At 37.1% G+C, this 17,100-nt stretch overlaps 3 protein-coding genes and 1 long non-coding RNA gene across 7 annotated transcripts; 1 reads left to right on the top strand and 3 right to left on the bottom strand.

Annotated features, from left to right (window-relative positions):
- Nucleotides 1-665: 665 nt before the first annotated feature.
- Nucleotides 666-2,735, bottom strand: LOC140775017 (uncharacterized). The gene is made up of 3 exons (XR_012106678.1): nt 2,711-2,735; nt 1,101-1,207; nt 666-992 (listed from the first exon to the last, which is right to left on the bottom strand). It is a non-coding gene; the product is annotated as an uncharacterized lncRNA (long non-coding RNA).
- A 992-nt stretch (nt 2,736-3,727) lies between these two features.
- On the bottom strand, nt 3,728-6,460 carry LOC140774334 (uncharacterized). The gene is made up of 3 exons (XM_073117290.1): nt 5,526-6,460; nt 5,116-5,427; nt 3,728-4,525 (listed from the first exon to the last, which is right to left on the bottom strand). The coding sequence occupies exons 1-3, from the start codon at nt 5,727-5,729 to the stop codon at nt 3,989-3,991; spliced, it is 1,053 nt and encodes a 350-aa protein (XP_072973391.1). The 5' UTR covers nt 5,730-6,460; the 3' UTR covers nt 3,728-3,988.
- Nucleotides 6,461-6,922: 462 nt separating this feature from the next.
- Nucleotides 6,923-9,283, bottom strand: LOC140775189 (glucan endo-1,3-beta-glucosidase 2-like). Of its 2 annotated transcripts, none has more exons than XM_073118466.1 (5): nt 9,095-9,283; nt 8,372-8,454; nt 7,793-8,110; nt 7,326-7,353; nt 6,923-7,240 (listed from the first exon to the last, which is right to left on the bottom strand). In XM_073118466.1, the coding sequence occupies exons 2-5, from the start codon at nt 8,433-8,435 to the stop codon at nt 7,003-7,005; spliced, it is 648 nt and encodes a 215-aa protein (XP_072974567.1). In that variant the 5' UTR covers nt 8,436-8,454; nt 9,095-9,283; the 3' UTR covers nt 6,923-7,002. The 2 variants fall into 2 exon arrangements, with proteins under 2 accessions (XP_072974567.1, XP_072974566.1); XM_073118465.1 differs by having other exon boundaries at nt 8,372-8,481; nt 9,095-9,281.
- A 1,266-nt stretch (nt 9,284-10,549) lies between these two features.
- LOC140774777 (serine/arginine-rich SC35-like splicing factor SCL30A) lies at nt 10,550-15,328 on the top strand. 3 transcript variants are annotated; one of them, XM_073117892.1, is made up of 6 exons: nt 10,550-10,609; nt 12,154-12,322; nt 12,874-12,951; nt 13,771-13,935; nt 14,557-14,706; nt 14,811-15,328. In XM_073117892.1, exons 2-6 carry the CDS (start codon nt 12,174-12,176, stop codon nt 14,956-14,958), a joined length of 690 nt encoding a protein of 229 aa, XP_072973993.1. In that variant the 5' UTR covers nt 10,550-10,609; nt 12,154-12,173; the 3' UTR covers nt 14,959-15,328. The 3 variants fall into 3 exon arrangements, with proteins under 3 accessions (XP_072973993.1, XP_072973994.1, XP_072973995.1); XM_073117893.1 differs by having other exon boundaries at nt 10,579-10,704; XM_073117894.1 differs by lacking the exon at nt 10,550-10,609 and adding an exon at nt 10,837-10,856.
- Nucleotides 15,329-17,100: the final 1,772 nt, after the last annotated feature.

Genomic DNA, 17,100 nt, shown 5'->3' with positions numbered 1-17,100 from the left:
GGATAATTCATAGCCTCAGAGACCATGGATATATGCTCAGAAACGTAAGCCATTACACCATTCTTGGATCAAACAAGGCCACTTGCAATTAAATGGGCCTACCAGTTTTTGATGGAAGAATGCTCAGCGTCCACAGTTTTTGAGAAAAAAATAGTAGTTAGGTTGCATGAATATTTTTAGTTTAATTTTCTTTTTCGCAGATTTATTTAATGTTGAACATGTGCTTAGACCCCAATTATGTCAATCGTCATCCTAAGACATTGCTAGCTAAGCTAATCCGCATTATTAAATTAGTGTGATGAGAAGAGCTGCCATGTTTTGTTTCATATACACAATAAGATATTAATTTTATTAAGTACTGGAAAAAGATCCAAATCTCTCTTAAAGCCTCAACAATGAGAGGGAGGATAGTAATGCAATGGATGATATAAAAGAGAAGTGGACTGTGAATCTTTTGAATCAAACTCTGTAATGCAACTTTGAATGAAACATAGTATTGGAATAAACAGTTGCATAAGTGAAGAGCATTTGGGGATTGTTTAGCTAGCTTGGTTTCAGATTAGCATTTGGATAAGTAATACCATGGCTGCTGATCTATCATGAGATGCATTGTGGACAAGTTTCCAAGAAGCCAAAACAAAATTAAAATATATATATATGTAGGTGAGAGAAACAAGAATTATATACTGCACATCACATGACAATCTTGCACAGTTGCAAGCCTGGATAGGTGTAACTGGGCAGGAAAAGGAGCATATGAAACAATTACCAATTGCAAAATACTACAAGTAGCATAAAAGTGCATCCTTTGTCCTGATTACTGAGAGGCCCCAGCTAAACTGTATTAAGAGATAGGTATGATCCTGATATTTTCTTCTGCATGCAACCAAAGCACTTTATTCAGCAGATCTTCCCATAACATTTCAAAATGGAGATTAGGCTGCCTTTAGGTAGAAAACCACGGATTGCGGTGTTGGTGCAGTTCTGCAAGACTGAAACCAGAGGTCCACAATAAAGAGAACTTCAGTAATCAGGTTGGAAGAAGAAAAGTACAATAAGACCAAGCAACTCATCCTTCTGAGGCCAATTCAGCTTCAGACCTCAACAACCAACCTCCACCACATGAGCCTAATCCTAATTTGATTTCCTCCTGCTCAGATGTGTACTCATGATGGCTTTTCTGGTCAGGCTTCGCTCGGGCCTGCTTCTCTAACCAACAATTTCGATGTCATTTTCTTCCTTCTGCCAAATAATTGTCACAGTTGCATCGAAAGAGAAAGATGTAAATGTAACAGTAATAACAGAATTCAATCTCAAACCCTGTATGTAAGTCGAATAATAACCATAGATGAAGTAGTAGTAGTAGTAGTAGTAGTTCATTCTTTGGGTCATCCTCAACAATGGGAAATGTAATATAGGAAGGAAGCTTTAAGCCTTTAACCACTTCTTTCGACCATATTATACAAATAACTCCTAAAGTAAAGTTGGGAAATTATAAGTCACATAGAAGGTGGTGGTGATGTTTAAGCTGAAGTCACAGCAAATGAAACCAAATAAGTACAGTTTTGCTGCACTGCATTAAAAATCATTTTTGGAAAAAGTGGCAAAAGAAGAGAAAACGAATTTAGCTTCAGACTTCAGCATTCCACCTCTACTACATGAACCTGATTATCATTTGACTTTCGCCTGCGCAGATATGTATTCATGAATTGGAATGGCTGTATTGATCAATTGCACAGAAGGTAATGATGATGTTTAAGTTGAAATCCATCAAATGAGACCAAACAAACGCAGATTGAAACATTTACATTCAAAAGGGACCCATCAAAACTATCATTTTTTAAGAAATACCATAAGATCAAGCAACTAATATAAGACCAGTTTAGGTTCAGACTACAACTGTCCACCTCTATTACCTTAACCTGATTATTTGACTTTCTTCATGAATCGTGATGGCTTTACTGCTCAGTTGAACTGACCAATAGAGTCGTTTCAAAAATTGCTAAAGGAACATCAGGAAGTTGACAAATTTTGGTGAATAGGAAGCTGAACTCTAATTCCGAAAAGGCCCATGTATAACCAGAGTTTCTCGTCAAACTGATATGAAACAGTATCTATACATTGAACATGATTAAGCCCCAGAAACCAAATCATTTTATGCCAAGAAGGACAAATGAAGGTTGCCTCCTTAGATAAACAACTAAGCAAAACATTAAAGAGAAAAAGGAAATCTATCATGGTCTCTCTTCACAATTAGTATTCATATAGAGGCTATTCCTATTGTAGTATAAATTTATAACAAGCCATATGTAAATAGTTTCTATTAGATAAACATGCAGTTGCAGTTGCATTCTAACTAGTTTCAGTAAGAAATTAGTTGTTATTGAAACCATATTAAGTATTAACCAACAGCAAACATAATAAAAACTCCATATTTGTCCATAAATGTTAGTATCTTCTATCATCTTTGTTTGCTCAACGACAAAAATTATCTAAAATGCTTCGACATACACCACACCAGAAAAAAAAAAATCACCTTTCTCAGTTGTTATTCGGGTTTAGGATTCAGCATACAAATCATAAACCAAGTAGATTAAAGGAGAATTTTTTTCTGATAGATTCCTTGGCATCCTCATGCAACATCAGAAAATATATAAATAAACAGATAAAATATGAAATAAAGTTACAACAGAGAAAAGGAAGCAATAACCCCAAATTTATCCATCCAATTTCCGGGCAATCCACAACAAAGAACAATTCCAGAACGCAAGATACGGTTTGGAACCATAAGAACCAGGTCAAGGCCCAATAAAGCTTAGGCCCAGTGCGGATCAGTTCTGGGCCAAATTGGCCCGCGGAGGTAAACATAGAAACAAAAGTTATTTTTTGTAATTATCACTATATTCTTTTAAATATCACTTTTGCTATAAATCATTGAGCTCTCTCTCTCTATATATATATATATATAATTTTAGATAATTTATAAAAATAAAAATAAAAATCAATTTGTATCGTGATCCAGTAGTCAAAGACACACAACTCTGTTGATTCTCAAAAGCTCGGTTGAACAAGGTTTCTAACCTATCACAGAAATAGAAAAAAAAATAAATACCCCGGGCAGGAACACAAAGTTGATCAAGAATCAGTTGCTAAACACATTTTTTTTTATCTTTGAAAGAAAAGGATACACAATTAAAAATCCTAAATCATGAAGAAGAATGTGAACCATATTTTGTGGTACATCATTCACTATTCATGCTTGTGGTCCAAGTGTCATAGTCCTATGTGGGTCCTTTAATCAGCAGGTACAATTCTTGGTGTAAATTTGCAGATCAAATTTACAAACAACGACAAAAGTTTGTCAGGTGACACAAACAAACACATTACATAAGACTGGAGGAAAGGGAAGGCAAAGACTTTGGTTGACTTTGAGCAGACTCTTCTTAGAACTTCCCTCACAGAGCAAAAGATGGTGGTAAGAAACAGAGCCAGATAAAATTGAAGATTAAATGCAGAAGAGTAGTTAATAGGATTAAATTCTTACATAGTTTTTTCAGTGTTTGCCATGCAACCTTATGCCGAACATTAAAGTATGAATTATATATAACTTATTCATTTTTTCATTGGAATGAAACAGCCAAAAAAGATATCAGAACAGGGGATGTGAGCTGGGTACTGTGGGGGTAGTCTACAGTTAATACCAAAAGATAGCAACAAATTGATGGCTCAGAGTTATTCAAAAAGATCTAAAGAGAAGGAACAACACGCCTTTACTAGCTTTCTGCTTCAGAACTGTAAGATAGGACCCAGCACAAGGTTAATACTTAATACTCCCCAATGCATAACCTGGCCTAATGCAATCTAATCTTGTTGTTCAAATCCATCGATCAGAATTCAGAAACCACTATTAGCTCTGCACCAAATTCATATGATAAGAAATAACATATGTACACAACTCATATGATCATATCACTTTCTATTATAAAACTTAGATAAAATGAAAGCCCTGATTACTGCCATTCTTTGTTTTTGGGTGGCTAATGTTCTTCTGCACCTCCTCTGGAGGAATGAAGCAATCAGCCGATAAGCCTGGTACATTAAACACCACATCATCTATTGTCCACATCTCCTCCATCTGTGTCAGCACTCTGTTGGCCTTCAAGCCGACGCCGAATCTTACTAAGCTTACGGTGGACCGCCCCGAATGCGAGATCATGATGCCATCTATTGGTCGGTAATCCTCCATGTATGATGATATGGTGGTCTCCCAGTATACGGCTTGAGATCCTGGAGATTGGATCCTTGTCAGTTGAGAGTCCTCAAGATGAACCAGTAGGCCACTGCGCTGGCTGAAGTAGCCAACCATTGCATGTTTGATGATCTCTGCAGTGCTATCACTCCAGCTTGATAAGACTAAAGGATCGACGTCGAGCTTTAACGCAAAGCATTCTTCTTCTCCGATGAACTTCTCGCCTATGTGCCGTGCGGCGGAGAAGACTGCTGCAATGGTCACTGGATCTAATCCCTGAATGGATAACATTATTCATCATCAAGTTGTGACAACTACCAACATGAAAATGACAATGATCTTGATCAATTAACAAGTGGTGTACCTGTTATTAATTATAGAAGAGTATTAGTACCTTGATTAGTAGCTAATATTGTACCTGGTTGTATTTACTCAAGATTAGGTGATAGAAGAACGGCAGCACAAAAATTATATAGATAATAGAGGTTCAGAGGTACTGTAATAGGTAATAGGAGGCCAGTACATCTGAATTCATATAGTAGGACAGACAGTAGCACAGCCAGCAAAGGTTTGCTGAATACATCTTCTTTGCATCTGACATCATTTTAAAACTATTTGAAATCCCTGTACAAATAATATATGGTACCATGTAGTGAATAAATAGTGTCATGAACAAATGGGAAGGAACCTAGTATTACAACTGCACAATTAGCTCAAAGATATTGAACCCAAGTTGGTTAAAAATTTATATGTATATCAGTAGGGCTAGTACCCACAACAAGTGATCATACTATGTCTTTCTATTAGTATTCCAGTAGTTGAGACATTTGATTCTCTAATTGTTCATCAAACAGTAGAAAATGAACCTGGAGTGCTCGCCGAAGGGGCCGGACTCCGCCGAGAGCTGAATGCGCGCCGAGCCACGGGGTGTGCCGCCACGCCACCCGGCCGTTGCTACCCGCGATGACCTGCCGACCTAACACGGCGAGCTCTACGAGCCACATGTCGGGGACCAACTGCCACATAACAAAGCAACCTACATGGTGCTGCTTGGGCTCATGAGCCATGACCAGCCTCACTCTCCCGGCCGTGTACATGCTCTTAATACTCGCCTCGAGTTTCGTGCAGCCGGCGGTAGCCCGGAATTGCTGAATGATATACTGAGCTGATGAAGCCACCTATTTATGTATACATATTATTTATATATGGATTAATACATCAACCTATGCATATTGTGATACAAGCGAATGCATGGAGTTCTTATAGCCATACGTACGTTGCTTGGTTGTTTATAGAGGACTGGGAAGGGAGAGAGAGGGCAGCCGACGACGCTGAGTAGGAGGCGGAGATCGGAGTACTTCTTGTGGAAGAGCAGAGGTGGCAAATGGTTCTTGACCCAGCTCCGGAAAGAGTGGCTTCTCTTGGAGTTGGAGGACTCCTCACTCATGGGCTGCTCTGATAAAGGAGCAAGAGGAGCCATTCTCGCCTCTCTAATTCCCCCCCCTCTCTCTCTCTCTAAAAAATATATATGACAAAACGAATAGTTGCATAGGTTGTTATAGGAGTTTGATGATGGTGGTGGTGACTGGTTGATTTATTTATTAATCTAGTTCTCTCTTTCTACGGGTGTGGGAAGATGTTGTGCAGCACTGGTTGTAGGAACTCAAGTGTTGCATCCAACCCGGAGCTGCCAAGTGGGCCGATTGCAGGAAATTAAGGTACAAATCTTGGTTGATAGATATATTGGAGGAGGGTCTTCCAAGGCAGGCAAAGGCAACTTGGGTAGGGGAGGAGTCCAAATCTGGGTGTTAATCTGATGGCAGTTGTGGTGGGGTGTTTGGTGAGATTGAGAGGTCAGGGGAGTGCTTCTGAGGAAAGGGAGCAGCTGCAACAAATAGTAACATTGGATATTTTTTTAGCCAAAAAGGTTGAAAAGAGATCAAGATAGAGATCCTCAAGATTAACACATTTTAAAACACATGGTGATGGATTGATATCTGCCCATGTACGTATTGCAACAGACTAACAGTAGAAGGGACCATGCAGCTAATTTGATGTTGATGTTGGTGCTCTCAGAAAATTCACATAGGATCCACAGTACAGCATTAGTATCTTTGGCAGATCCTCTGAATGATTTAGATAACCAGTGTCTGAATAGGATTCAACAAGTTTGTAGGCATTAATTACTGCAATGTTTCTTGGATTTACTTCTCTGTGTAGTACCAATGCAGAATTCTTTTTAACCTTATACTGCAGATTGATGCAGGAGTAGCCCCTTTTCAGAAAAGAACAGATGATTTCTGGCAACAGAGAGATTACTGAAATCTAGCAAGAGCTTCTGAAATTACTCAATTAATTAAATGCTTAAATTTAGAATATGAATCAAACCAATCTGGAACTTCCATGCTGTTCAAATAAATAGGATCAGAAACCATGGCTGTGTGTAGTGCATGCACTGAAAATTCTACAATAAAATCTCAAGGTATGTGAAAGTTATATTGCAAAATTACACGCTCGCATGAAATGTTTTTACTTGAACTACGAACAGATTTAGAATCAACGAAAGCCGCATAAAAATAAAAATAAAAGTCCAACCAACAAGGTTGTAATATCTAGCACATTTTAATCATCTTGATAGTTTCTAGCAGCCAAGAAGAGCTATTGGTTGTCATGTGCCATTTATAACCGTAACAACTACATCTATACTTTGTTATTATGTCACAACTGCAATACTATTCTGGCATATGTGCATATTATATACTCTCTTTCATTGCTGACCATTGATCAATTTGTTTTACAGATAAAAAAAAGACATGCAGTATCACTGGAACTAAATAGGCGATCTGCAGAACTCGTAGTGAAACACCATTGCTAGAGAATGTGCCCCCGAAATTGTCATTATTTGGTGCTCCACCAAAAGTTGAAGTTGTGTTTACACCTGTGCCAGTAGTTGTGTTTGTACCACCGCCAGAGCTAGTGTCTTGGAGTGTGCTGTCCATAGAAATGAACACGAGTTGTAAGCCTCTGTAACAATGTTTTAAGTAACTTATTTAGATTATTCTAAAGAGCACCTCACCTTCCTGCAAAGATGCATGAGCCATAGCCTGTGAAAGAATAGAGAAAGAGGTTAGAGTCCATAAGATGATAGTCAAGTAAAAGAACCAACCTTCCAATGACCAGAAGCCCTGGCAATCAGAAACTGCATGGGAGTAGATAGTGCACGACTTTAATTAAGTAGTTCTAATTGCCATGTCTTTAAAGAGCCTTCACTGTATTTAGTCTTCCATGTTTGAACTCCTATGTTCTGAAAAGTCTTTGAAGATGATGTCATTTGCTATTACATCATGTTCTTTGTTTGAATATAACTGAATTCTGAAAGAAACATAGCTAGTACTACCTTGCTAGTACAATCATTTGAGACATAACTGAGCAATGCAGAGAGCAGTAGCTAAGCCTTAGTAAGAAAATAGTGCATAAATTGAACTATTGAAGTATTCAAGATTCGGACAAGGACTATATCACATAGAGTGTATTAGAGCTTACTAGGATCGGTATTGGTAATAGTTGCTGTGTTGTTGAAGTTGCAGGTTCCACCAGTAGCTTCAGTTTTGTGGTAATAGTCATTATAAGCATACGAAGCCAATGCAACCAAATTGTTGTCCTGATAACATGGTTGCCCTGGTTGTATAGCACTGCAGTTTGCTGAACCAGGTCCGCAAGCCCAATTCAAGCTGTCCTGTAGGATACTGGAGTCTGCACTGGCGATTGCCACACAGAAAACCCCAACCAAGTTTGACGAATTGGTGTCAGTGGAAGCTAAACTAACAAAGTTTAGATCATACATTGCTCCAACAAGTCCACCTGCAGCAAAGGTTGTTTGAATTTGTTAAACGTCATACAAAGAATCGATAAATGGATAGTAACAGCACCCTCAATACCAATGAAATGGTCATCTAACGATAGATAAAAGAAAGTATAATGCATACACAAACAACAAGAAGCATATTCTTTTTTGTCGTAAATAAGACAAGTATATTAAAATTAAGAAAAATTTAACTATTTCTCAGTATGGCACTATTCATTGATATCTAATCTAATCATTGATCAGGAAGAATATTATACCTGATGCACTTGATAGAAAAAGGATGAGCAACATAATGCATCCCTGCCATATTTTGGGGAACATTGGATCGAGATCCAATTGCCTATATATTCACACAGAAACCTCAGAACTGGAACAGAAAAATAGAATAAAATTAGTACATTACGCAAATGAAAGAAGAAAGACTCAAGGGAAATACATCAGGTGTGCTTGCCTCTCTATTGCAAGGGACTTTTCAGACCTCCCACTTTTTTCTTTTTTTTTTCTTTTCTAGAATCAAATTCTCAGATGAATCAACTCAAAAAGGACTTACTAACAGACTCTAATGGCTGCAAAAGTTAATTTCTGAACCAAATCCCCATTATTGATTGATTTAAGTCTTAGATCTTTACTTTGGAAATAAGTAAGGAAGAAAACTAAATGGAAGATTCAGATAAACATCTGAACTATCTTGCTAGCTCTGCTCTTTAACCGACAAGCTTCATGAGGAGCTTATTGCTCCTTGTGCCTAAATCTAAGTGAAGCCAAAGCCTGTCATATCCTAAAACATAGGGAGGCCACTCTATGACAAATAGAGATTACTCATGTTACAGAACAGCAACCTTAATTCTTTATATCTTTTATCTCCTTGCCTTGGTGATTCCACACCATCAGCAACTTTAGCAACCCAAGTAGAACAACCAACTAGAACAGATAACAGAAGGAAAAAAGAAGAGACCAGTGAAGAGAAGAGAAAGTCCAACCTGGATCAAGTTATCTTGATTTGGGCCAAGAATTCAACGTTGCAGAGAAAGAAGAAGAGCAAGAATACTTCAAGGGTTACAGCAAGGATATGCATGCAAGGTGGAAGAATTTCTTTCTTGAGCAAAGAGAACAAATCAGAACAACTGACTTCATCCTCTCTCGTATTATATTGCTATGCAGCACTACTACTCCAAATTGCATTTCTTTATAGGACACGAGTAGGAACTCGTTGCCTATCCTGCAGCCAAGTACTCCGGATGTAGCAATTTCCTGCATCCGCGCTTGCGAACGACCTGCTCACTTCTCAACGGCAATGGTCACTATCGAGTCGGGAGAGCTCCGGTCAACCACGATAGCTAAATCTGGCCTAGAGGATGCTCGGGCAGGTGAGTTGTAGGAAAATTCCAACCTAATCCTCCCTTTCTTTTCCCTATCTCTCTCTTTCTCTCCCTCTGGCGCCAAAACAGAGGGTCCTTTTCATGCAAACCATGTTAAAATTGCCACTCTACCTGTTTGATTGATTAATTCTTCCTCTTTATTAAGGATCTTCTTTTTTCAATTAAGAGAACTCAATGTGGATAACGACTAATGTCTCCAGTCATAACCCTAATGTAAGCAGTCCAAATCTCTGACGTGCTACCTACCAAAGTATTAAAAATACATTGAATTAAAGGAGCTTTAAGTCGGCCGTTAATTTGTTTTTCCTTTATGCATCTAATTGACTTCTAAATTTAAATACAAAATTAGGTATGTACTGTCACTTTGGCAAATCCCCTCGCCAAAGGCGGCAACTTTTAATTATAAATCTCTTTATATTAAAATTTTATTATTATTAAATATAAATTATTTTTGAGTTCTAAATATGAATTGCTAAATTGTAAAGTAACTTATATAAACAATTTCTTAGCAATTTTTAAATTTTGTGGTCCTTCCTATCAACAAGTTTATTGACGTGGCGAAATGTACCTAGTTATATATATATAATTTTAGATGCATACTAGATAAATAAATAAAAAAGTTTAGAGAGCTAGTTTTGTAAAATAAAATAAATAAATAAACTGTTGAAACTAAATACGCTTAATTTTAATACTAGATGCATATATTTTTATAATAAAATATACACAATTTATATAAAAGATACGTACAAACGACATTTTTTACTATTTTAAATTTTGAAAAGCTCTTTTGTGCAAATATCCCTCACTCTTCACACTAATATCAAAATTATCTCATATTATGGCCATTGCTAAAAAGCCCAAAAGCCTAAAAGCCCAAAAGCCCAAAAGCCCAAAAGCCCAAAAGCCCAAAAGCCCAATTTAGTCTGCGGCCGAGTATACCCAACAATGTGTAGAGCTTTATCCACCGTCTATTTGCTTTATCGACTAAAAGAGCCCTAATCGTACGGTCCTCATAAAAGGACATCAGCTATAAAGAGGGCCAAGGGTGGATTGGGCTTTTATTACTGAGCGAAGCTTCTGGAATAGACGAGAAACCGAAGGCTCTTGGAGCGCAAGGTATACCTCTCATCTTTGCTTGTTCTAGGGTTTACGATTTCGTCTTTTCTGGCGATTTGACCTCCTTGGTTGCAAGAGTCGTCGATCTCTAATAGGTGAGCTCGAATCTCTCGTTGATTGATCCGAACGCCTAGGGTTTGAAAGGAGTCATCGTTTATAGGGCATTGTTTCGTTCTGGGATAAGGTTTCCTGTGTGAGATTCGAATTATTTGGATCTTGCTGTGATCGTGGTGAAATTTACGAACAGGTTGTCGACTGTTATTAGGTTTTATTGTTTTTCTACTCGAAATTGTTCGACGACGGTCAAAACTATGTTATTATCTTGTTTCGTTGTGGTTGACGATACAAGTAGGGTTAAATATCATCATTATGTCCATGTATGATTACGCAATGCTTACTAGGCTACTTATTGCATATTAGATGGTATTACCTTGATGGCATAGTTATTCCTATGTACTAGCTTGATATCTTTGTTTTAAATTCACTCTTCTTTAGCATCATTGAATAAGAAAAACGTGAAGCTGATGGACATAAATCCAAGGGACATGCTTATCGTGCATATCATTGGAAGCATGTCTGGTGCACGTCTTAGTAGTATATTTGATGAATTTAGCTAATTATCTTTTAGGAGCTTATTTAGGCATTTCAAGCATGTATCCTACATATCTAGAAACTGTCGATTGTTGACGATTTTCTTGCCTTTTTGTAGTGTTATATTGTGTTGCTGGAAGGTATAATAGGAAGACAATAGTTGATTCCTTGTCTGTTAGAAAAAAAAAATTATGTTTATATTATAGAGAAGAAAACGTTAATTGAGTAGCTGATTATCATGTTGATGCTAATTATACTGCTGGAATGGCCTGTGATATTCCCAACTTTTCCTGATTAAATTGGGTGATCGTGTAACTTCTCTTATTACTTAATTGTTACCTTTTTAAGGACTACCCTTATTACTTAATGCATTACCCCTTTTAGGATGGTTGTAGCTTACATTGAACTTTTAGTAGCTTATGGAGATCTTATTGACCTACAGTGAACTTGTTTTTATGGGTCTTAAATTACATCTATAGCCATGATGGATAGAAAAAATGAAAAAAAATCCCAATATCCTAGATGAGTACATCTGTGTATTGTGATCTTTATAATGATTTCGTTTTTCCCAAGGGCTTGACCTGTTGGATATTCTTGATTTACAAAATAAATCTATTGTCTTGTGCTCTTCATAGATTAATCTTACAGGAGTTCCTTTTTTTTTTCCTTTCTAGTAGGTCTAAGAATTTTAAATTCATAAAAGGAACATTGTCACGAGAAAAGGAGTAAATATGAAGCACATTTATGCAGGACAGTCACCCTATAGAGCAGTTACAACTTAATTCATGCTTTTGTTGCCTATGGCACCATGTTTTATATGTTACAACCTTTTGATGTAGTTTGTTACAACATCTGTTACAACATCTGTTTCATGTTTTATATGTTACAACCTTTAGATCTGCAGTCTTAGGTTATTATTTATTAGCTCCTAATTTTCCTTTGAAATACTGTAGGTTGTAATTCCACTATCAGAATGAGGGGAAGAAGCTATAGCTATAGTCCATCACCTCCAAGGAGTTATGGGAGAAGAGGTCGGAGCCCAAGCCCTAGAGGTCGTTATGGAGGTCGTGGTAGAGATCTTCCGACCAGTCTTTTGGTTCGAAATCTCCGTCGTGACTGCAGGTATGTTATTCTTACTGGTTTTTAAGGTACATACCCTTTTCTGCATATGTTATTATTCAAATTCAATGAAGAGGCAGAACTGAGTCTCTAAGATTGACCTGGGACAACTGAGGATTGTTGCTTTCACTACTAGATGTGATTGAAAACACTCTATATGGACCAGTTTCAGTTAAAGATGAGGCCAATTTTCACTTGGAAACAGTACCCATGAAATATTTATTGTTGATATACTTCTCTTCTATATCGTAAGTCTAACTTGCACTGGTGGTTATAACAATATATAATTTTTTACAATGCTCTAATATAAAAGGTGGCACATGCACCGCTATATACTTTTGCTTTCCCTTGATCTCACTGCATATACCATAAATACTGATACTGAAAGTGCCCAGGATCTGTCGAGTTCCATAATGAGATCCTATGAGTTTAATCTGATTTCCCTTGATTCCTTCTAGCCCTTCTACTTCATCTAATCTAAGATGAACTGTTATTTCATGCTTTCCCTTAATTCCTTTTACTTCCATCTAACTTGTTATGCTTCTTTTGTGCAGGCCTGATGATCTTCGTAGGCCGTTTGGTCAATTTGGTCGTGTGAAGGATATATATTTGCCACGGGATTATTATACCGGGTAAGTATATTTATATTCATCTAATTTAAGCCTTGCTGTGGACTGCAGGAATAAGAACCTAAGAATAACTATAACTATATTGGAATACTGTTATATAGTTGTAGTTTTGACTTTAAATACTTGTTAAATCTGGCTTGAATGGCATGTGTGGAGTGTGCAACTTTTTTTACAATTCAACAATAAATAATATTTTCTTCCTAGGAATTTTCAGTCGCCTTTCACTTTTTTATGCTTCCTGGGAATTATCAGTTGACTCTCACTTTTTTATGCTTCCTGGGAATTATCAGTTGCCTTTCACTTTTTTATGCTTCCTGGGAATTATCAGTTGCCTTTCACTTTTTTATGCTTCCTGGGAATTGTTGTTTAGTTCTCAATTTTTATCAATGCACGCTGAATCTTTTATTAAGGTTCTTGAGATCTAACAGTGAGAATAAAGTTTTGAAGACAAAAGACAAGTATTAAGGGTTCTGTTGAAGAGGATGTTAATGTGTGAAGATCCTCGCTAGTGAGATGGGAAGAAATAAAGTTTCAAGTTAACATAGTGAAGATATTCAAGTCTTGAAGAATTTGAAGTCATCTTTAAACTCTGAAGAGTGCAAGGTCAGCAGCCATGTGCTTGCTTTAAATTGATTTGTCAATACAAAGATTTACTGAATCGCGTGAAGCATTAAAAGGCATTTCTCTGAATTGACCTTCTATGTTTTACAGAATCGTAATGATAGTTCGGCAGTAACTGTTGGTTGATGTTCATACTGAAATATAAAATTTTCGTGGTAAAATTGCATCAGATCTCATGAAATAAAATTACTTTTGTTACAGTGAGCCACGTGGATTTGGGTTTGTCCAATTCTATGATCCAGGTGATGCTGCTGAAGCTAAGTATCAAATGGATGGGCAAGTACTTCTTGGTAGGGAGTTAACTGTGGTATTTGCCGAGGAGAACAGGAAGAAGCCACAAGAGATGAGGGCAAGAGAGAGAGTGAGGTAAGTGCAAGGTTTGCTTATGTTGTCAACTTCACAATTCCATGTTATCAGCATATATCTTAGCATAAACTTATAAGTTGGAATGTGTTTGTTCGTGGCCAATAAATTTTTATTTTGTTATATTCTGATGTAAAAAGTAGAGAATACTTGCATCTAAAGCCTTAAGAAAATACAATGGGATCTTCTTTTTTAGAAATTTTTAAAATTTTGAGTTTTCTTTGAAGCTTTTGTTTAAAAGCTTATTTTGAAATGTTTGAGACCTTCTTGGTATTTTCATTTTGGAAATTGCTGTTTGGGATCTGTGTACAACCAAGGCTGTTTAACCCCACATGTATGTTTTATGTTTGCTCATGAAAATTTGGTTTATCACTTGTGGTGTAATAACACTTGTTCTTGGAAGTATACTGCAGCATATTGGGGTAGTAGTTGAGTAAGCTGATGGATATTTTCGTTTAAATTGTGTACTTTACTACTGAGTCATGGTCAGGATTACTTTGGTAGTAGGTACATGTTTGTGCACCTAGTTGGTAGTTTATGATATTATTGATGTTAAGAAATATTTCTGGCTTCTAGCAGAAGTTTAATGCTGACTAAAATGTTAACTGCATCTGGTTTTCTCAGAAGTCGAGATCATGATAACCGAAGAACACGCTCTCCTCGATATTCTCGCTCAAGGTCACCTAGATACTCTCGTTCCCCACAGAATGGTCCATCTCGGTCTCGGAACAGAAGTTACTATTCTCCTTCTCCTAGGAAAGAAAATTATTCGAGGTAATTTTCCTTCATTGTTTTAGTTGCTAAAGATTTTGACAGTTAAGCTACATACTTATTAAGCATATTAGAATCCTTTATATATTATTTTCTCCTTCAAGCAGATCTCCATCACCACGCGATGCGAAATATCGTCGGGAGATGAGTTACTCTCATTCTCCTGAGGACAGTAGATCAAGGAGCAGGAGCCTGGCTGAAGATTACCCGAGTAAGCCATCCAGGAGAGAAAGGTCACTTTCTGCAAGCCAGTGAAATTAGCTAGCTTGGGTACATTGGCCTGTAGCTGCGCTGCATCCTTAGCTCAAGAAGAACATTTGATGGCTGCTGGATTGCAAGACAGTGTGCCTATTTTGCATTAGGATCTCCTTAGAATTCTGTTGCTCTGTTGTTAATGAAGTTGGCAAAATTTAGTAAGCTCGATAATTGCAGACACAGCATTCTAGTACTTTAGGATGGATTTCACCTTTAGATGTTCCTACTGTTGCCTGTTTCGCTAATGGAATTAATTCAAATATTTTTCAGAGTTGACCTTTCTTCATTTCTGGTAGTTGGATATTGTATGATATGTTAACTATTGTAGTTTGTTTGGTTTGGTTTCTAGATGTTCAAATACTTACTTTTATTGGTTTGCTGTAAACAATGTATTACTGCAATTCTTATGGCTGCTGATTTTGCCTAGGCAAAACTTTTGTTGGCGGGACAAGAATTGGATGTTTGGTTGCTCTTATAGTTATTCTCCCTATACATGTTATTCTTATTTAGATACTTGTTGTCGTGAGCAATGGAGTGTTTTACTTTTGGGTATAGTTGCTTGTAATTTCAGTGCGTTTTTGTGTGGATTTGTAGGTTGTCAGATTTCTGTTGCAGATCCTGACAGGAACCCGTTGTTATGTTGCCTGATACTTTGTTGCTTTTTAGTTATTTTTCTTTGCCTATTTCTAGCGCATCTTTTTTCTTTTGGTTGGATTTTGAGGAAAAAATTATTCCATTGCAGACCGCTTTCATGAGTGAGGCGACTCAAGCATTTTGGGCGTCATATTCGTGCACTTCCGGTTCTGATCTTATTAGACTACTGGACTTGTGAAGAGTGCCGACTTCCAGATGTAGTCTTTGACTTATAACTGTTGGTTTAATATCGTCGAGTTCCTTCGCGATTAAATGCTTTGTTTTCTCTACTGTTGAGTCGTTGATGATCTGGCAAAATCGTATGTTTTTTTTAAGTGTATAAGGAACACCTGCCGATAGTTGGAATAAACATTGGCTACTCCAAGTCTTCCAATCAGAGCGTTTACATTGCCTAATGATACAACTCGAGCAGAAATATTCAACGAAAGATAGCTTTTAATATATGCAATGTGAACAAGCTCATGGGTTAGATTATAACCTTCTAATCTTGTTTTTCGTCGTCTTATTATTGTTCCGTCTAAAACCAACTAGAAAATATTATACGCCAAAGGACATAACTACCACCAATGCCTTAAAACCCTTTTGTCAAAAGTCCACCATCCTCTTTGTTTGTTTGCTGGAAAAAAAATGCATCAAGAGCACTCATTATGAATTGTTAAATTCCCGCAAGTAGATAAAGAATGATAGACAAGTTGACCAACTAATTGTTCAAACCCAATCCTCTTTTGATTCCCAAGCTCCCCCCCTCTTTTTGTTTTGGACTCTCACTGCTTCGTTTATGATCTCAAAAGTCATGGCTTGCCAATCGCGAGTTTTGTACCTTAGCTGCAAACTCCACACAAAAAAACACACTACAAAACCTTTCCAATATTATATACTTCTCATGACTAATAAAAACAAAGATCTAGGTGGGTAAAATTAAGAAGACGCGTCTTGACTTTAAAAAAGAGAACAAGGGAAGAAACGGGTCAGATGATTTGGTGAACAATAGATCTACAGGGTGTCCAAAAGGAACAGTTTGTATATCACATTCAATAGACTGCTAAGAGAACAGCTGTTTCCTTTCAGTAGCCAAGCTGGAGATCTTATCAGTAAATCTGCTATTTTCAGCCAAAACAATTGGCTGTTTGACTCTTAATCCAATCCTCATCCCAATGTACATCATATTATGCTATCATATATGACAAGTGACCATTCCATTTAATAGCTAATTGCGGCCCATTGAATTACACATGAATAGATGAAAGATAATAAAATTAGAATAATATAAACACGCCGTCAATTCCATAATCAATGTATATCCAAAAAACCTCGGTCTGATAGAGCATCATACATTAGCACAGTTCGGTTGGATAGAATAAACTTGGGTCTCCATATGAGATAGCACTGAACCCAAGTTTTTAATTAAACTTTGAATCAGAGTAGACCATAGGTTTGGTTTGTGGTATGAATTCGCAAAAATAAATACAAAAGATCTGGCAGCCTCCA

This window comes from Typha angustifolia, chromosome 13, assembly GCF_048772165.1.
Source record: "Typha angustifolia cultivar Huaian chromosome 13, ASM4877216v1, whole genome shotgun sequence".
Classification (NCBI taxonomy): domain Eukaryota; kingdom Viridiplantae; phylum Streptophyta; class Magnoliopsida; order Poales; family Typhaceae; genus Typha; species Typha angustifolia.
Note: the sequence above shows the minus strand (reverse complement) of the source record. Positions and strands in the feature narration are given on the sequence as shown.